At 36.9% G+C, this 21,179-nt stretch overlaps 3 protein-coding genes across 7 annotated transcripts in view; 1 reads left to right on the top strand and 2 right to left on the bottom strand.

Moving 5' to 3' along the window:
- The window catches only part of LOC147839360 (uncharacterized), a 963,858-nt gene that overhangs the window by 413,090 nt on the left and 529,589 nt on the right, over window positions 1–21,179 (bottom strand). The gene's annotated exons all lie outside the window — the stretch shown is intronic.
- Window positions 477–6,180, bottom strand: acot20 (acyl-CoA thioesterase 20). Of its 2 annotated transcripts, XR_015518489.1 has the most exons (4): window positions 5,659–6,180; window positions 3,649–3,851; window positions 1,732–3,562; window positions 477–1,355 (listed from the first exon to the last, which is right to left on the bottom strand). XR_015518489.1 is itself a non-coding variant. In XM_087298306.1 (3 exons), the coding sequence occupies exons 1-3, from the start codon at window positions 6,167–6,169 to the stop codon at window positions 2,957–2,959; spliced, it is 1,320 nt and encodes a 439-aa protein (XP_087154432.1). In that variant the 5' UTR covers window positions 6,170–6,180; the 3' UTR covers window positions 477–2,956. The 2 variants fall into 2 exon arrangements, 1 of the variants encoding a protein (XP_087154432.1); XM_087298306.1 differs by having other exon boundaries at window positions 477–3,562.
- The window catches only part of susd6 (sushi domain containing 6), a 45,952-nt gene continuing 34,421 nt past the window's right edge, over window positions 9,649–21,179 (top strand). For 3 of the 4 annotated variants that reach the window (XM_087296433.1, XM_087296432.1, XM_087296431.1), the window contains exons 1-2: window positions 9,649–9,888; window positions 17,970–18,113. In XM_087296433.1, the coding sequence (XP_087152559.1) occupies window positions 18,005–18,113 (109 nt within the window). In that variant the 5' untranslated portion in view covers window positions 9,649–9,888; window positions 17,970–18,004. The remainder of the gene's footprint in view (window positions 9,889–17,969; window positions 18,114–21,179) is intronic. The other variant, NM_001044755.1, reaches the window with a different exon arrangement.

Below are 21,179 nucleotides of genomic sequence, written 5' to 3'. Positions count from 1 at the left end.
CCATTATTAAATCTAATGCAAAAGGCCAGTCGCGAAACCTATGGAGATTACTGTACGAGGTCTGTTCATAAATACGTAAATAAATACATATTTAACATTAGAACTATTATAACAGTCATAATTAGTAAATTAGTGTGGCTAAACCTACACAAAAGCCTGTAAATGCTAAAAGAAAATATCACAAAATAAGTGAGCACGTGCAAGATTCTCAACAAGAACTCAAAAGTTTATGGAGATTGGACAACAGGTGGCGTCTAAAAATGAAATTAACAATTTAAAAACACATATTTCTTTAGAACAATTGATTTCCTTCGTAATAACCACTTGTCAGATCAGGTTTCCAGGCCAACAAAACTTCAGGTTTAGTTCTAATTTATAAAATATAAATCAGACATGAATAGGCAACATCACTGGAAATAGACAAAAAAAAGTTAGTAATTAAATACTTAAAGAAGTTAAAAAGATCATACACAATCTCAAGATATTTGGTCATTTTTATTAAAATCTTCAGATTATTTATAAAAGTGTAATGTGCATACAGTAACCACTTGTACATCAAAGATTCTGTACCTAGATGGATTGTTTGTATAAACAAATATTTACCATGCAAGTACAACATTTCCCATCCAATAAGGCTGAAGCTCTTTGAATTTAAGGCACCAGAGGCTGTGCAATTAAACAGATCTGGTGTTGAGGTACTGACAGACTGAATACGAGAACAAATGCAGATAAACATCACTAGTACTTGCCCTATTCGTAGCTGGATTTGCTGGCTAGACAGTTAAATTTCAGTTTATTAAAGTGCACCAATCTTGGGTTTTAGGTAACATGAATGCAGCTCAACTTTAACAAATCTTTGTTGCCACGGTATTATGCAGCGGCTGAGCTGAGCTACTCTTATGGTACCTGAAACCCAGAATTGATAAAAACTAAACAGAAACATAACTGTCTAGCCAGCTAATCTGGTTTGATGGTACAGGCCCCAGATCCCCTTCAATGTCAAATCATCTCAACGATGTTGAAATCAGTATTACATTATAATACATAAAAGCAGTATCCAGAGAAGAGTAAAAATTTAAAAACATACACTTTTTTCTTCTTAGCAATGATGGTGAATGTTAAGATCAAATGAAATAACAGAATATATCCCAAATCTTTTTTAAATGTTAAATAAGAAAAAATCTAAATTAGAAAACCTAATTTTTTCACAAGTTTCAAGGTCACCAATTAGTGCCATTCAAAGTTATTCTAAGAGGAGAAAAAGAGTAGTTTATTTATTAGTTACATATAAACTTCTGAACAAAATATTAAGACCTGTTGCTTGAGTTTCAATTCTATTTTCTATACATTGCCAGCTATCTTTTGTCACTTATACAGGCTTTCTCTTTTGATAAGGATTTCTCTTTTTGATATTTTAAAACAGTACATACAAACTGGTTATCATCCAATATCTAAAAATGCAAATACTTCATTATTCTTCTGGTCTTAAGATTTTAATTGGGACTGTATAATTTAAGCACAGGATATGAAAATTAAATAAACATTTCAAAAATAGCACCGATCAAAATTAAAAAAGCATTTTTGGATACCTCCTAATGATTGGTGCTAATTTGCACCTGGTGTTATTCCTTAATTATCTGACATACCATTCGCGTCCGTATGAATGGAAGTCTATGGGGAGAAAAGCCCAGTGCGACCGCAGCTTAAAGTGGTGAACCATTCTAAACAAACTGAAACTCTCTTACAGCAGGTAGTTCATCCAAATACATTTATGTTCATCCAGATATGTCATTTCTAGAATGTTACTTCTTTACAAACCATTCAAGTCCCCAAAAGAACCTGGTTGTCTACAAAAGACAAATCCAAAAAGACAAGATAACACTAGAATGGGCATTTAGAAATGGGCATTTAGTTCAACAGCTAGAATTGCACATGAATAGGCTAAGAATAAATCTCTGCATTTGAGACAATTTGGCCTGGAAGCCTCACTCTTTAGTGACCAACACTCTCATTAGCAGAAAGAATCAAAAGGCTTGAATAACCTTTGCTGAGGAACATGTGTTGAAAGAGAAATGGTCCACCAATTTTCATACAGAATACTGAGTTCCATAAAGCTGAAATCACTTGAATAATGATATGGCCAGCCCAGAATCCTGACCTACACATGATTGAAAATCTCTGGAAAATCCTTGGCAACTAAATTATGGCTTAAAAAAGGAATGAGAGACCAGTGATGTCCTTTGAGTGCAGATATTCTCAAGTCATTCAAAGCAATGGCCTGTACACTTTCTATTCAATGTCTTCTGTGACCTTTACAAATGTTAGTTGAAATCTTCCTGTGCTACGATAATTGCTCATCTTTATAAAAAGTTTTTCCTCAAAATCAGTGTGGGAAATCTTAATTGCCTTGGTTTTATTTGATAAAGCACTGCTGTTCTATCACAGTATATAATAATTACAATTAAAATTCCCTTAAAAACTTTGAACTATAGAGATTAATTAATTGAAAGACAAGCATCAAGTGTTTATAAATTGAACTTCAATGTGTTTCACAATATAAAGGTTTAATCTAAGATGTGTTTAATTCCAACTCTGCGTCAACACATTCACCTGTAGGTATTAAATAAGCCTGAAAGAGTCTATTAATTTGATCAGGTGTGTTTGACTAAAGCTATACTTTGCAGAGCTGCAGCCCTCTAGGAACTGAGTTTGACACCAGTGATTTAATCACCCAAATGCAGGCGTGGTTTTAAATAATGTATGAATATTCATACAAGTTTGATTTAACTAACAAGTTCTGCATACATTGTATGAATTGTACATAAACAGCACTAGATTTAAAAGCAAATAATCAGTAGTCAGATTATTTTATGTTTAATACTTGAAAATTACACGATAAATGCAAGTACAAGTAGTCAGCATGATAAAGGGATGCTATGACTAGATTTACCTTGTCCTACAGCATAGATCTGGGGTTGTGATCGGTAGCTGCTAAATGTTTTTTGAAAAAATTGATCATCTTTGGCCAGGCATCTAACTGTGCCTCTGCATGAGCTTTAGGCTCCCCGCCAAAGAAAACTGGCTGACCAGCAACACCGTGAAAGTTAGCAAGACAAAAGGGCATATAGGGCACCTCAATAAAATGACCCGCTTTTTCATACTTTACCAGCTGATAGTTATTTTTTCCATGAGCTTTGAGCCTGTCGCATGCTAATTTAGCATAATAGGCACTTCTCCAATTCCTGTCAGCTTCAGACACAACAAACATGAAGCTACCAGGGGCACGCTCAATGGGAATAACACTTGGAAGGCCTTCTTTGGACATTGGATCATCCATAACCTCTCCAATATCCACAAGGCCTAATGGTGTGATTTTTGTTCTCTTAACATCAAACAGAAGTGGTGGAACACAAATATCCTTGTAGTAGACTGGAACTAAAGTATTAGCATTGCATCCGTTGACCCAAATAGTAGCCGCTATATCAGGGAGGAATGTTGCCATCGACAAAGCCAAATCTCCACTCTTTGATATGGACACCAAGCCAATTTTTTGACCTTTCACCTTTGAAAAAAAAATACATGACATGTAAATCACTTGACTGTATTTAAATTAGTCAGGACAGACTATGAATAGTTATCCATACTAACCTCTGGTTGTTGCCGTAGGAAATCTATACCTTCTTCAAAATACTCAAGGTGAAATCGGTCAGCTCTTTTGGGTAAATCTTGGTAACCTTGAAAAGCCAAGGCTAAAACAGCGAAGCCTCTCTTTGCCAGCAGAGCTGCCCTCAACTCAAAAGGAGCTCCTCTAAACACATTTGTGTCCAAAATCCCTGGAAATGGTCCTTTACCTGGAGATTTAAATTATCAACATTAATAACGTCATTTGACAAGCGCTGCAAACATAATGGCAAGCATGGTTTTTCAATAGTGTCAAGTATAAGTGAGTATATGGAGTAGTAGGCTTATTATGACATCAAATTTTCTTGTTGCAATTTAATTGCTGAAACTTATTAAAGTGTATTATAATGAGATTGACCTAAGCTGCAAAAAAAAGGTCCTTTTAAAAGATGTAATAACCAAAAATACTGCTTTAACCTAATTAAATCACAAAAGGATGATCAACTACAACAGGTAACAAGTTAAAAAAAAGTCTCATTAGAAAACGTTACTTACTGAATAAAAATCAACAGTGAGAAAAAGCCAGAGTTATTATAGTTACCAACACAAAAATAATGTTACTGAATATTTTTAGTTATTACAGGACTTGAAATTGAGACCATTTGCACCCAAAATTTTATCTATGCAACCTCAAAATACATTTGAGAGCATTTGTGCGAGTGACTGCAAAATGATCATGCATGATTTAAGACAGATTTACGCAGAATGCATCTTTGCATCTGAAGCTCGAAACGCATCGCTCAGAATAAGTTTATAAAAACAGTTGTCATGCCAACTTGCTGCGCTATAACTGAACACAAATTGATTGGTTAATATCAGCTGTCAATCACTCAGTCAATGCCTTCTGCCTTCAGCTGACAGGGAGCTACAACTGCAAAAATGTAAAGTGCTGGAGATGAGAGACTGAAAACTACACTGACAAATTTTGTTTTAGAAACCACCTAAAGTTACAAAAAATGGCACATACGATTAGTGATTGTGTGCTAAATGTTAATCCACCATCTACACTTTTCCAAGACTGGATAAATGACTTCCATTGGGTTAAAGTCCGCTGTGAACAAGACCAATGCATTCACTGTAAAGCTTGTGGGAAGGAGTTTGCAGGTAAGAGCATTTGCCACAATTAAACAACTTAAGCGTGAGAGGTCCTGACTCCTATTTAATCTTTCATTTAATAATTCAGTCCTTCATCAATCAAATGCAATGAATCTGTTAATATAAAACTTGTAATAGCTGCTCATAAATGGTGGCTGTGACAAAATTTTGGCTGGTGTGACTAAATTTGTTAAGTTAGGAGAACCAGTGCTATCAAGCAAAAATGTTATTTTCGAGCCCTGTATCGCTAATTTAAAAAAAGAATAAAGGCTTCATTACTACTTGACAATTAGACAACTGTGATTTTTAATATGTCATTAGGCATTTAAGATTAAAAAAAAGCTTTTGTTTTTATTTTGATTTTACTTAAATTAACTCGTGTTAACTTTTAATGGAGCCTTATTGCTTATATACAAATAGTCAGAGAATTTTCAATCAGCATTTCAGCATGTGGTGGGCCAGATTAAATATTAATGATTGAATTATGATAACCATTAAGGTTTGCAAGCATTTATTTCTGAACATTACAAATACAGTCTGAATATTATTTAATAACACTTTTCTACCCTACTTTATAACCTTTGACAGTCTAAAGGACTATAAATTTTGTAGTTGTAGACATTTTCAGCAACAATAATCAACCTTCAGCGCCTCCAATATGGCGGCCAATTGATGATGCGTCGTGAAAACAGAAAACTATATGGCAAATTTAGTTCTACAGGTACATTTAAATGACCTTCTAAATACTCTGAACACACACGCTATTTCCATATAATAATAATAGCAGCTCAAATACTTTTAAGTTTATTTAGCATGATATATTTTGAAGAAGTTTGCAGAACCGCGTCAAGTCAAACACTAAACACAAGTAAAATAACTGACCAGGGGGCATAAAAAGAGTTCCTCTAATTCTTCCTTCGGTAACAGGACTTCTTCGGACACCATCGGTTAGGCAGTGTCTCTCGTTGGTCACTTTGGCCAGGACTTTATCATCACTGACAACTTCAATGTCAACAAGAGCTGGACGCGTCACATCTGACAGTGTAAACTTGCAGCTTATTGTGTCTGCTTTCAGAGCCCAGTATAAACCCATCGGTTCAACCCCAGTAAAGCTCCCACCAAGAGAAGAGTCGCGTTTGAGGTCAATTTGGCCACTGTCATCTGCCTGGTAGGTCGCTGAAGCCTTGAAATCAAGTCCATTTTCATCCGTGATTTTGGAGCGCAGATCCACGCGTTGATGTGGATTTAAGCCGCTCACCGTCACATGCACTGGGTCTTCAAAAGAGCACTTATAACTGGGCAGAAGCCTGATGCTGACTCCTGAACTGTAGTGCATTTTTGCAAGAGTATTTCTTGCGAGAGGAGAAAATGCATGCTTTAGCACCGCAAACATGTCGTCCGTATGACCGCTGCAGGAGTGAAGTGATACTGCCGTCTAGTGTTTGGAGTACTTGAGTAGGCTAAACTCACCCTGCTATAAAAAGATAATAAACAGATAAAAACAAATCTGGCTCACAAATCATTCACAAGTCCAGTGATCCAATAATGACCAGTACTTCACATAAATTAAAACTCTTTAAAACGTTGTATTCCAGTTTATATTTAATATTTGCTCATTCATTTATTTTTTTTCCCTTCAGCTTAGTCCCTTTATTCACTAGGGGTCGCCACAGCGGCATGAACCCCCAACTTATCCAGCATATGTTTTACACAGTGGATGTCCTTTCAGCTGCAACCCAGTACTAGGAAACATCCATACACTCTCACAAACACACTATACGGCCAACTTCAATTTACCTAATGCATGTCTTTGGACTGTGGGGGAAACAGGAGCACCCGGAGGAAGCTCACATGAACACGGGGGAACATGCAAACTCCACATAGAAATGCCAACTGGCCGAGCTGCCATTCAAACCAGCAACCTTCTTGCTGTGAGGCGGTAGTGCTAGTCACTAAGCCACTGTCGCCTCTAAAATGAAAATATATAAACTAAATTAAAGAAAATGGAAAGTGAGGTAAACACTTGACAGATCAGGATTTACTGGAATTATTATTAGCTATGGGTTTCAGTAAAATGTTAGGCTATTATTTGTTTTATTGTATAAGTTCTGATAACATTTCTTCCCAATTAAATAGTAATTAAAAAAATGTTGTTCCTGAAAATGTCAATAGGTCAAAATAGTACATTTTAAAAGTTGTTGTTTCTCAGTACTGGGTTGTGGCTGAAAGGGCATCCGTTGAGTGAAACACATCCTGGAATAGGCTGTGGCGACCCCTGATGAATAAAGGGACTAAGCTGAAGGTAAATTAATAATTAAATGAAAATGTGTTGTAATTGGAAATCAGTCATTCATTCATTCATGTTCCTTCAGCTTAGTGCTTATTTATCAGGGGTCACCACAGCGGAATGAACCGCCAAATAGAGAGACTTTTCACAGCTGTTTGTTTGAGTAAAACATTAATTCTGCAGACTACTGATAACATTACATTCTAAATGTAAAAGAAAAAAATGTTTTGAAGTCTTTGTTTCTATAATTTTTGAAGACCAAATGATTCATTCATTCTCTTGTCGGCATAGTCCCTTTATTAATCTGGGGTCGCCACAGCTATGGACAATTTAGCCAACCCAATTCACCTGTACCGCATGTCTTTGGACTGTGGGGGAAACCGGAGCACCCGGAGGAAACCCATGAAAAGGCAGGGAGAACATGCAAACTCCACACAGAAACGCCAACTGAGCCGAGGTTTGAACCAGCGACCTTCCTGTGTGAGGCAGCAGCCCTACCTACTGCGCCACTGCCTCGACAAGACCAAATGATAAACTAACAAATTAATCTTTCACCCAAGGTCTGTGGGGATCATAGTCCATTGTTCATTTATTATGAGGAAGTTAAACATGACATTTTACATGCTGTTAAGGATTCTCGTTTACATCTACATGAAATGAAGTATTTTTGTGTACATGCTAGTCAGTGCTTGCCTTTCATGCGATGGCTTATGGTAGTGGATAAAAGAATCTCATTACTGTTTTACAAATATGATTTTTGGGACATTCTATCAGAAACTTACATGATCTGTCCTTGAAATAAAAACATAAATACACTTAAAAAATGTATGTTATCTCCCAAAAAAATCTAAAACTGACTGAAATCTGTGAATTTTTCTGTAAAGGTTATCATTTAGTTCTCAGATTTTTCTCATTATTAAAACACTTTTCATATATACAAACCCTGTCATTGTCTTTGTCCTCAGCCCAATTGAACCTACAGTCGTTTAGGAAAAAACTTCAGCAACAGCAAGTTGTTATTATGCACATCAATTGATTAAAAACATGAAATTCTGAATAAATTTTACAAATAAATACTATTTTACAATTGTCCCTTATGTTTCTGTTAATCCTGCCACACTTGTATTAAATTTAACATAAAATGCATGCAATACACCTTTAAGATTATGACTGAAAGAAACTTACATCATTTGACAGAGAAGCTGACATTGATCAAGGATGTGTTCGACATTGAACTGAATGATCTTATGCTTGTTTTGTAGGATTTTTTGAGAAGGACAAGCTTAAAGGACAGGCTCTGTCACATTTTTTATAAGTGTAAACGTAGGTTTCTGGTAGAATGTCCTATTTGATCCATATGTTATGCTTTAGACAATATGACTTGGTATTTTATTTGTTAAATACGACTTCACAATGTGATTGGGAGAGCTTAATTGGTGTGGTCTTACTATATATGCTTCAGAATATTTATAAAAGGTCGGTAGAGAAGCAGAGCCTTAAAATTATTGGTGATTCAAGCCTTATAATGAGTATAAGCTGATGCCCTTATGAAGAAGGCATATAGGGTAGTTAGTATGTTAAATAGGTATCAATTCTTCTTAATTCCAATACCAATTACATTATTGAATATTAGGGAATGGGTATCTTTAGGGTATAGGTGTGGGTGTTGTGGACTGTGTATATGTATTTATTTATTTATTTATTCATTCATTAATTTTCCTGTGACTTAGTCCCTTATTCATCAGGGGGGGCACCACAGTGAAACGAACTGCCAACTTATCCAGCATATGTTTTACACAGTGCATGCCCTTCCAACTGCAATCCAGTAGTGGGATAGTATTTATTTATCATTTTAATCATTTGCATTGTACTCAATTTATTGTTTTGCATTTAAACTTTCTGAGATTTTGTAAAGTTAATCTGCTCTCAAAAAAAAAAAAACATTAAATACAATAAACAAATTAAACGGTGACGCGTTGGCGCAATGGGTAGCAAATTCTCCTTTAAGCAAGAAGGTCGCTGGTTCGAGCCTTGGCTGCGTGGGTCAGTTGTCATTTCTGTGTGCTTGTTTTCATTTCCTCCAGGTGCTCCGGTTTCCCCCATAAGTCCAAAGACGTGCTACAAGTGAAATCGGTATGCTAAAATCGACTGTAGGGTATGAATGTGTGTATGGATGTTTCCCAGAGATGGGTTGCGGCTGGTTGCGCTGTGTCAAACATATGCTGGATAAGTTGGTGGTTCAGTCCGCTGTGGCAACCCCAGATTACTACAGGGACTAAGCTGAAAAGAAAATGAAATGTATGAACAAATTAATGAGAACTGAATGAAAAATAATTCATTGTTAACTTTAAAAAGGGTTGAAAAAAGTACAGCAAAAATGTTTTTTTTTTAAAACAAATACATCTCCGTGTTGGTGGACAAACAACATTACTAAGTAGCAATCTGTGCATAATGTTAGTCTAAATAAGATCCATATGTGTTGGATCCCCGTCGTCCAAGCTACAGCTGATTTCTCATGAACCAGCAGACCTCTAGAAGCCCCGCCCCTCTCGCGTACAGTCCGCTGTGGTCGTCATGGGGACGGTATGAGAGCGAGGCCGCTGGTGGAGCTCGCAGCTCTTTCCTGCTGTTGAGAGGGAGGTGCTCGATCTGGCCCCGCTGCTCTCAACCTTCTCCGAGACGGATGATCAGAACAGAAAGGGCCGTCAGAATCTGTGAATATTTTACTTTACAACAGTCACCGCGTTTACAGTGACCCTGGGATTTCTAGTCGACGCAGCTCCATGGTGACCCGATACTGATTTTAAAGAGGAGGGCATTCACTGGTAAGAGCTCGCTTTTTTCCGCTGTGAAGGTTAGTTAACGTTAGCTGAGCTAACACGGTTAGCCACACCGAGTGTTTATTACTGGTTAAAATGGAAAAGCTGAAAAATATGATAACAAACTGATTTAGTTTAAGCACTTACTTAAATATAGAAAGAGTTATAGATTGTTACGGACTTTAGTATTCACATGAATGACAATAAACGTTAGCTCGCTGGTGAGCCCTAATCCAATCAAACACTATTACAATAGCAGTAAAAGGTTTTTAACCATTGATCAAACGACTGATTGTTGAATATGTAATCGCTTTATCTTTACCTCATTATCTAGCGAGTTTCAAGAGGAAATGTGGTTGTTAATTAGTGTGTCATAACGCGATTAAAAAAGTCGCCAGTCCAGCGATGCGGACAAAGCCTGTTGTTCGTTTCCTATTACCAATAGGCTGCCATTTTTCTCCAGTACAATGCTTAATGTCGATTTTGTGTGTACTATTTGTTAGTTTCCGTTTTATATTTATTGGCAAGTATTTTCGTTGTCAATACGTTACAGTATCATTGTTGTCAGCAACAGACCACGAACATCGTTGTAGCCTTTTATACTTGAGTTTACCCTGTTACGTCAGAAAAAGCCAGTGTGTTTAGTTAAATGTACTTGTAATATACATCCTGATTTGTCTCCCCGTTGCAAGAACGACATCTAAACATATACACGTATATATAACTTACGCACGCGCACATGCTCTAAACGCTGTGCTGTAAACATTGCAAGAGGACTTTAAAAACTTGTGGTCTAAAAGTTACAAACAACCTCAAAGTTATTACCGTTACTGTAAGAGACTTAATCGTAATAGTTAATGGTTCAGAATTTGGTTTGTATTTATGGTTAAATATAGTTCTGTTTTAACAATATTTTGAGGGCAGGACACACTCTGCTCTCTTTGTTGTAGTCATTCTGCTCTCGGAACAGTTGCACGTGTCGGCGCGTGTGACTTTTAAGCCCGGACATACTAGGGCTTATTTCTGTCTTACATAGAATAACTACATTACCATGTCCTCCAGCTCTCTCCAGTTTTCTCATAATACCTGTCCTGTTTTGTGTTTGCTTTTATAAATAAAAATGTGCTCGTTTCTGCGGTGAGGCGATAACGCCAGTGCCATTCCTCGTCTTGAAAACAAGATTAGTGTCATCTGCCTTCAAGTAATTGCTTTATAATTTGCTGGTGTCTCTTTGTCGAAGACAGCAAACACTGTTACCATGTTTTTCTACTTCCTGTAATCAAACTCTACAACTTTCCTGCTTTTCTCAGTAGCATATATCTTTAAGTTACATGAGTTTGCTTGAAATCTGCGTGTTCTGAAATTTCCTGTTGAAACTTGATCAGGAGGTTGTTTCAGTATGATATCATATGGACAAATGTAATTGTTGCTCTGGTGGAAAGCTTCCACTCATAAACCTTTGCTTGGTTTCCTATATGTGGACTGAATCCCTTTTTCTCGTTGTTTTTTTTGTGTTAAAAGGTGTAGATAAAGAAACCGTGTGAGACATAATACGCACAACAAAAGGGTCTTTCTTTACAGTCAGTCAGCCTGGACTCTCCTTGCCACACTGTTCTCAGCTATGTATTTGCGTCTTTCTCCTTTTCTCTGTCCTGTCCCTTCCTAAACTCCTGGCAGCTGGAAAGACTTTTCATTTGCATATTCCTTTTTTAGACCTTTTACATTTCAACCTGAAAGCAGTTCTGATATAAAGCAGGAGCTGTGGTGCCACATTTCTTTTGGCCTCTTACCTAGTTTTGTTGTTGTTGTTGTTGTTGTTGTTGTTGTTGTTGTTTTCTTTCTACTTAGTGGGATTTAGTATTATTCTCAAAAAACTGTGGTAAATTACTACTTTTCAATACAAATTAAATCTCATAAAAGCCAAATTAATTAAAAAACGAAAATTCTATTAATTATCCACCCTCATGTTGTCAAAGCAAATTAAGTTATTTTTTAATAAATGCTGAGATGTTCTGTCCCTTCATTATAATAGATTCCACTATAGCTTTGGTGCTTCAGAAGTTAAATCTGCAAAATAAATCTATTGTGTTGCATTGTGTTTTTTATACCCAGCAAGATAAATCTTGGATCAATAATGTTTGTTTGCATGTGTCAAAGAAACGCATAGAGCATAGATCTTGAACTCAATGCATGGAGAGCCACTAGACATTTCACCCCATAGACTTCCATTCAGGCATCACGGTGGCGCAGTGGGTAGCACGATCGCCTCACAGCAAGAAAGTTGCTGGTTCAAGCCCCGGGTGGGTCAGTTGGTATTTCTGTGTGGAGTTTGCATGTTTCCTCTGGGTGCTCTGGTTTCCCCCCATAGTCCAAAGACATGCGCTGTAGGTGAATTTGGTAAGCTAAAGTTTCCCAGTGATGGGTTGTGGCTGGAAGAGCATCCACTGCGTAAAACAGATGCTGGATAAGTTGGCGGTTCATTTCGCTGTGGTCACTGCTGATTAATAAAGAGTCTAAGCCGAAAAGAAAATGAATGAATGAGACTTTCATTCATACGCACAAGAATCCGTCAGACTGGAAATGCAAGTTCGTGTGACAAGTTTCGCAGTTTGCTGTGTTGCAAAGTTCTAGCTTGGTGAACTCTAACGTGCAAAATCGCATCACGTAACTGCATGAGACCAATTGAAGATCAAACCATGACTTCTGGACAGAAATTTAAAATATGGGCCAGTCGTACGCTTTTTAAAAAATCTAATCATCTTGTTTAATCCCATGCCTTTTCACAGTGCCGTACAACAGAATTTCGCATGCTCAAACTAGTATGACTGTGGTATAAGTTGGATCACCTTGATTAGTTGGATCAGCTGTGTTTGATTAGGGTTGGAACAAAACTGTGCAGAGTTGCGGCCTTCCAGGAATTGAGTTTGAGACCTATGACGTGGAGCTTTGCTCAACTCTCGAATCACCTTATCCTTTGCGTACCATGTGAATCTTGGTTCGAGACTTCCTGTCTCATTCACTTCCATTAGTTTTTAGACGTTAAAAACAGTTTCTTATGCTGCTTGATGTTGCAAACTGACATTATATTGTTCTACTTTGTGTGTACAGTCATGGAAACATTTGTTTGTAGACCATGTAGTTTGATCGTTTTATGCAGTTTAATATTGACTAGGAAATGACTAGGAAGTTCTAAAACAATTGCGAAAGCGGGCGCACTTCCACATTGAAAAATAAGGTCAATATGTGGATTGAGCAGTGTTAATTGATATAAGTAAGCCAGCAGACTTTAAACTATTTATTTAAAATATTTATCTAACTATTTAAAATTATTTATTTTATGATGTCTTTTATAAACTTTTTGTGCAACTTTCAGTGAAGCTGTCTACATTTTGAAAATGAACTAAAGTTTTAAGTTTGACATTAGAGTGAGCAAATGACAAAATATTAATTGCAGAATTTTATATAAGCTTGGTTCTTGGTCATTTATCTTTTTTACTTTAAAGCATTTTCAAGCAGGTGTTGTTTGATATGTGTGCGGCACGTCAGTCAGATTCGCTTACTCGGGACGCCATCTGTACAACACCTTAGTCACTTTCAACCGAATCCAGGCAGATTTTCTGCTTTCCCACTCTGGGATCCTTTTGGCATTAAGCAGTTTGTTGCAGAATGTTCTTGTGCGCCAGTCTGTTTGGTGCATGAGGCAGCAGGCAAGCTCTTCTTTGCCAGTGTGATGTGCGTCACACTCCTTGGGCTCCTTGGGCACCCTAGTGATACTCCGGAGTGAGGAGAGGAAAGGTGTGGCGATGGTGGCAGATTGGCCTCATATGAGAGCAGTAGTTGCACCCTCAGCATCCTGTTTCTGGGACTTGTGCAACCCATGTTTCTGAACTCAATTTGCCTTCTGCATACACGTGTATATCTTCTTTTGGAGGAATGCTGACAAATGGCTCCTGCTTAGTTAGCAGCACTGATGCACCTGCTCTCATTTGTGTAATAGTCTTGCTCTTGTTTTTCCCCAAGTGCAATGTAATATAATTCTAACACACTCCATTTTGTCGCATTTGCTAATAGGCTTCATATATAATGTAAACACCACCTTACGTTACATTGGTTGCCTGCAGCATCTGTTTTATATCTTGTTGATTATAATTATAAGCTGAAAAATGCATTGTGACACAAGCAATGCTGTTTCTCATCATCCATGGGTTAGTTACAAGAGTAATCATGTTTTGAAACAAAGTATTCGTTCCAGTTGCCTTAAATTGAAAACATATAGCAAAGTTTGGATTGTTAAAATGGTTTTCACATATTAAAGATTATTATTAGTGATGTGTGATTATTGTGAGATGACATTTTTGAGGGGATTTAAAGAAATCAGGGAGTTTATGAAGCAGAAAACAGTACTAAATTGTACAAATGCATGTAAAAACCTGGCATTGGTGAAATGCTGTTTACTAGTTAACTGGAAATGTTAGGATTACCTGGATTATGCTCAATTATAAAATTGTACTTTGAAAAGCAGTATTTTTCATTAACTATTTAAAATGTTTCAATTTGGATGGTTTGGCTTATTAAAATGCTTTTGACAAAGAAGTGTAATTATACTATTCAGGGCTCGAAATTGCGACCATTTTGGTCGCATATGCGCCCGAAAATTAATCTATGCGACCTCATAATATATTTGGGCGCATTAGTGCAACTGCAGATAATGGTTGTAGTGCGACCTGTTTTGATTTTTTGTTAAAACGTGCTGAATCGCTCTTCTCTGCCGCTATATTGGTTCATATTAGCTGTCAATCACTCAAGGTATTCCGCTGTCAGATGACAGGGAAGGAGCTTTTATGACCACAGGCAATGCAAACGGCTGAAGAGTAAAAACTTAAAGCACACAGGTTTGCAAACCCCACCTAAAGTTGAGGCGCAGATGAAAGCGATCATGACACGTCACGTGGTGAATAATGATCCGCCAGCTGAGATCAATCGAGTACGCGCTTCTTGGAGAAGGCGCCCAAATCTCCATGTGTTGCGTTCACTGCGTTCAGCGCAAATGTCCGCTAAAAGTCAAATCTAATACTGTACATATCATCGCCAAAGGAGCTCGCCTTTACTAAGTTTACACTGAAACTGCGGCTCATAGCAAAGACCGGTATTGCGCCGATGGTTAGCGCAAGAAACCTGCTCTGCCTGCTCATAAATTGGGTCGTCTGACTCGCCTGCTTTTCCACTAACACAGAAAAATTAAGATCATCTCAGACTGAACCTTTAAATTGACACAAACTGAAACCAAAACTTTTAAAGAGTGCTAGAAGTGAGACTTTACTTACTTTCATCATTGAATTTAATGATCTATTATAAACTTTTGTTTGTTTTGTAGCAGAAATATTATTTATTAAATTGACATGCATATAAAAACAGCAGTACAAAATCAATATTTCTTACTGCAATGCTTCATTTTTGTTTGATGCAAACTATACAATTATTTTTCATAAAGTAACAGACTTTTTATAGCAGATAACATACATTCATGCACATTCAAGGCAGTATCATAATGAGAAATGGAATTTATTGTTACTATTATTGTCATTTTTTATCATCATTAATATTCTATGGCCTAATTATTAGACATTCATTTTGGAATTATTGCACACAAATATCAATGTCTTCGCAGCATTAGTTAGATAGTTGTTTCTGGTTTTTGTCAGTCCTATTAATGTTGTTTTAAAATACAATAAATCCCTTAAAAAAAATTTGCAGCTGTGCACATTCATTTTTGGTGGGTGCTCCTAAATTTTTTCTGGTGCTCCTAAAATTTTTTTGGTGCTCCTAAATATTTGAAGTTGGGAGCACCAGTGCTACCAAGTAAAAAAGTTAATTTCAAGCCCTGCTATTAAATGCAATTGGAAGTTTTAAAAGAAACAGAGTTGTAACGTTTAATTAAAAAGACTGAAACATTAGGAAATTGGCCAGAGTGAGGCTTTGGTGTGTAAATAATGTTTAGCTGATTACCTGGATTAATTCATGTTGTAGGAATGATAATTCGACCATTGGTAATGTAAAATATGCCTAAGTTACGTGGCTTTGAAACTAGGGTTGCACAATATATTGTTTCCGCATTGATATTTCAATGTGATAATTCGTACTAGACACATCGCAAGATACATGCAATGTTAAGTTTGTATTATAATTGGTCACTTGCATGTGTTAATGCCTGGAATTGTATAATGATTTTAAAAGCATTCAGGCATAAGAAATTGTACCACTTGTGACAGACCACAACGGAAATGTGTAGGAGAAATTTATAGACCATTTTTGGGCTATTTCTACTGAGTGGTACAATGCGGTACGGTACGGGTCACCTTTTTCAGGCTTGCGTTTCCACTGCCAAAAGGGTACCAATGGTGTTGCATGGTGTACGACGGACAGTTTCAGTCGACATCATTCTTGCTCAAGGAAATATCTAAAGGTGTACGGGTCATTTACATATTGTATGATACATACATTGTGTATTAATGTTCATTACTAACCTTTCTATGAACATGATTTGTTTATAACTGCAGATCAATGACAGTGTGAAATAGCCTACTGTAACGTCTACAGTTAATATAAAATAAATATATAATTGCAACATATATGAACACATACAGACCCTTACAGTTTCCGATATTACCAATTACAGAAAAACTACACACCGCATACATTTAGTTCTTATTCGGGTTCAAAAACAGCACAAAATATAGCCATAGTCAGAGCAAACCTCTCATCTGTATCTTTAATCTTCACCAGCACACGTAACCTCTTATTAGAAAGTAATTCCTTCATTCCGAGTTCATAACAGTCCAAAAGAATAATAATTAATTATATATTAATAATAGTAGTTAAACATGGCAGTTTGTTCATCTTTTAGGTTGCTGAAAAAAATCATTTAATACTTTGTTTTTTCAGCTTTTTCTTTTTTTTTTTTGCTTTTATTACTCAAAGGATTGTATGTCAAAAGCACTTTAATAATCACACACACATTATTATCATCAGATTAAGAAGTTCGTTGTTTCAAATGTAGATGCTCGGTGAGCGCACATAAGAAAGCAAAACCACTTGTGCTTTAGACGGCCTTGTAAGAAACTACGGGGCACAGGGAAGACGATGACAAGATATGTTAAATCTCGGGTCGACCATGGGTCATTATTATATGTATATATTGTTACGGTTTAATGTCTAGGCTGTGTGTTAAAAAAATGTTGCTTACTTTGTTTTCATTCTCCTGGCTTATGCACGAGTAAAGTATCTCTGTAGCGTTCAGTATTGTTCCGCCTTTTGGTACCATTTTGTTGTGCTAGGGTACCCTTCCGAAAGGGTACCCAAAAAGTTGTACGTTATTGTTTGCTTTTAAGTTCCTTTTCAGATAGAAACGGCCATATAAGCATACCCAAACATACCACTCAGTGGAAATGGGCCATTTGAGGGATGTAAACAAAAACAATGGTCCTTGTTTCCTGTTTTACTTTTTTAATTTCTATAGCTTCCAAGAATCCAAAAAGAGCCTCATAATGATCAATGATGTTATAGCAGCGGTTTTAACATTAAGTTATGATTGAATTCCCTCTTGTAACAGTTATGAAATAGTTTGATAACAACTGTTCATCGGCCAATGACATGACCACATTGAAATGGTCTATTGATTGTTCAGTAAAATTTATGGAGATGCACTCTCTTCGTAGAATCAACCCAATTGTCTAATATACATTCTTTCCAAATTGAGATATTAAGTCATCTGGTGAAATTGTAGTCATATTGCAATATTTATCACAAAACCTATATCGCAATGCTAGATTATTCCAATATCGTACAGCCCTAAACGTATACAATTTCTTACAAGATGAAACATATCTATGGCAGTACGAATCTTTCTATGAAAATGTGCTTACTTTTTTTTTTTTTTTCAATTCATTGAAATTCTGCTAGCACAGATTCATGGTGGAGAATGACTCACAGTTTTTTTTTTTTTGTGCTGTTGCTGCCGCTTCTGTATTACATTTAATGAACTAAGCATTACGCTCCCAGTAGTAATAAGTGTGTGTTTGTGCCGCCAGGTTCAGGACTCTTGCTGCACAAGCAGGACTGAAAGATGTGCAATGGAATGGTAGCGTGTGAGACGAGAGCCTCGCTCGCTCACGGGGTGGCCTCCACATCCCTGCTCCTCCTCCTCGCCATGCTCCCCACAGGCCAAGCTTCAGGTAAGATTATTCAGAAAAGCACCTCGACCGTCCACTACCACACTCTTTGAGCTCTGATTTTTTTTTTAAGATTTCAAAAAATGCACCATACACAGATGGACGTTCTGTTTTTAGATTTTGCAATATGTAAAGTGGCTTTTGGGAAAGGTAGTGGCAGGCATTGCTTTTTCAATGTATTATAATGAAATTGTTTTCTGCATAATTGATCAGTCACAGAATGGTTTACAGTGGGTTGGTTTTGTTTCTTGGAGTCAATTTAATTATTTTTTGACATCAAAGAAGAAAAGAAAAAGGGTTTGGTCCTTTTTTTGCTTCACTTTCATTGCTCTGATATCAGAAGTAGTAACAGTTGGACTTAAGCTACCGTATGGAATAAAATAAGCATCATTTCTTTGTTTTCACTGGAGCATCTGGAGGTGTTGGTGGGGGATGGGCGCACACACACACACACACACACACACACACACACACATGCTCTCTCTTTTCACTGGGAGTGTGTGGACGTCTGTTGCCCCGTCTCATCTAGTGTCTCCTTCCTTAACATAGCTCTTTATTTTCCTCTACATAGCAGATTTTGTCTTAGAACTAAGACAGATGTCCATGTTGACTGGCAGTTGTTGTGTTGCAAATTAAATACTGAGGTGTGTGTGTGTTTGACCACATCACTTTTGTGTGTGCGTTTTTTAGTCATTCTTTTACCTTATTCAGATAGGACTAGTTTTTGTATGTGGAGGTCAGGTGAATTTGTGGTTCATCGCTTTTTGTTTGTAGACCTTTCTGGGTGGAAGAATAGATGGTGCTTGAAGTACTGTTGGCATTTCATCCAATGCGAATTACATAATGTAGTTTATAGACTTATTTATGCATATATAGTGTTATAAATGTGTCATAAAATTGGCGTTTGACGTGATTCAGGAGTTTCTTTCTTTAAAACAGAAAATTAAAATGTAGAAGCTTGATACTATTCAATACTATGGGAGAAAATTACTAATTACTAATTTGAAAAGCAATCAAAATTAACTCATTTAACTCATTCTTGAAAAATTGTTTTTTTTAGCTGATGACAACAAGTAAATATATTATTTTGTTATTCTTAAGACAGAGATATGGTACATTGCTATTGTCATAATTCCACAATAAAACAAGAATCAGTATTTAAGTGTACTGCAGCAGTAAAACTGCAATACTTAGTATCTCACTGCAAGTGTTAATCTGTCATTATGATTATATAAAGTGGAAAACTGCAGAAAAGACTTCTATGAAATTCATTTCCCTATAGATTCCAGTGAAATGTCATAATCATGTCTCCACAAAAATGTTGGAAGCAGTTGGGAAAATAAAGTGTAACTGTCAAACTGAAAACTGTGCCACAATTTGCTTTATGCATGCTGTTGAACTGATGACATTAGGGTTGGGCCGATAGACGATGCTATGCTGGCATCAGCGATCCTCCACCCCGCCCCCATCGCAAACCCACTTGCGAAAAATACACACTTAGGCCCTGTTTACACTAATATGTCTTAGTGTTAAAATGGCATTTTAGAACAAAAATGATCCACATCCACAACGTGTTTTACCTAGCATTTCTGAACAGCCCTCTATCCGTTGAAAATGCACATCACGTGACCACACACAGTCATGCGTTCGTCTGAGCTCCAGTGAGCAGTGCACGTCAGACAGATTATCAAAGATGTACCACTGAATTAGCATCTTACTATAGTTGTTAAACATGATAGTCAGACATCCTAAGTCTCCTGGAAGTTCCGGGAGTCTCCCACAAATTCACAGAGACTCCCAGATGCCCTCAAACGAGTGATAATCTCCCGGAAATTGCGCGTCTCCCTACTGGTTCTCAAATAAGTCGCCGGAATACTGCAGTGTGTGAATGCAGAAAGAAAATTGCCAGTTCAAGTTTAGAACGCGCCAACATTATATGTCTACTTCAGCCAATCAGAACATTCAGACACATTCACATCCGCGCTTTTTTTGTAATTAAAAGATTTTAAATGTTTTTCCAGACACATTTAGCTGCTAGGTGTTAGTCGGATCACTTTCTATGTTTCTTAATGACAACTCTTTAAAAAATTATCACTAAAATGTTTATTATAAACCACTGTTTATATTTTGTTGATTGTAATCATAAGATGAAAAATGTATTGTGACAAATACAAGTACATTTTACAGTAATATTACAATATTGCATTACCGCTGAGGCTAATTTATCAGTATTGCGGAAATTTCAATATTGATCCTTTTTCAAATGTTTTTATATCATAAAATCTTTTTGACTACGCAAATTATGTAAGTGCTGTTTATTTTAGTAGGTTTTGTTTTGCACAATCTTTTGTAGCGCCCACATAACAGAAAATAGACGCTCCCAATGCCATCCATAACATAACTTGAAATGAAAACCGTTGTGTTAATAATTGCTACCTAACTGTCAATTGGAATACTTGTTGTTGTCTGAATAGCACTTTAGTCTCCATTCCCAAATACACATGGCATCTGCACTATTTCGCCTTAACAACACGTGAACTGGGCTCAACAAGCAAATGAGTGTCTTTTGCCTTATGTAATATATGAGTCACTGAGAGCGTTGAGCTTAGAGAATAAATGATAGTGATGGTGGGATTGGGATGTAGCGCAGATCCCATGTGGCCACATTCTCTTATTGATACAGCACCACAAAGTCGAGCCAGGGACAAAAGTGTCCCAAGTGGTTCCAAGCAGAGTGTGTGTGTGTGTGTGTGTATATGTGTGTGTGTGTGTTGCATGGATGTATGTCTGCGCACACGTGTTTGGCATAAATCTAGAGCATCGGCTGAAAGCTGCATGTTCAGCCCTCCCACAGACCAAGCAGCGGACAGAAGAGATGATTTTTCAAGGTCATCGGATGAAAGACTGTTGGTGATATTTTGGCTTCCGTTTGTTCGCTCATGCATAATTTTTTTTCTGCCCATCTCAGCACATTTAATTGTTAAATGTGTCAGTTTGGTGTGTATGTGTGGCAGTAGCAAAAGTAATCATAATGAATTGTGTTTAAATATACAATCCCCAGTCTACCAC

The sequence above is a fragment of the Danio rerio genome, chromosome 20, assembly GCF_052040795.2.
Source record: "Danio rerio strain M-AB ecotype USA chromosome 20, GRCz13ab, whole genome shotgun sequence".
Taxonomy (NCBI): Eukaryota; Metazoa; Chordata; class Actinopteri; order Cypriniformes; family Danionidae; genus Danio; species Danio rerio.
This window is presented reverse-complemented; position numbering and strand designations above follow the sequence as displayed.

Coding starts and splice junctions, on each gene's coding strand:
- acot20 (XM_087298306.1), bottom strand. CDS start 6,169: ATGTTTGCGGTGCTAAAGCATGCATTTTCTCCTCTCGCAAGAAATACT. Junction 3,852..5,658: donor AACTCTTTTTATGCCCCCTG/GTCAGTTATTTT, acceptor TTAAATCTCCAG/GTAAAGGACCATTTCCAGGG. Junction 3,563..3,648: donor TCCTACGGCAACAACCAGAG/GTTAGTATGGAT, acceptor TTTTTTTCAAAG/GTGAAAGGTCAAAAAATTGG.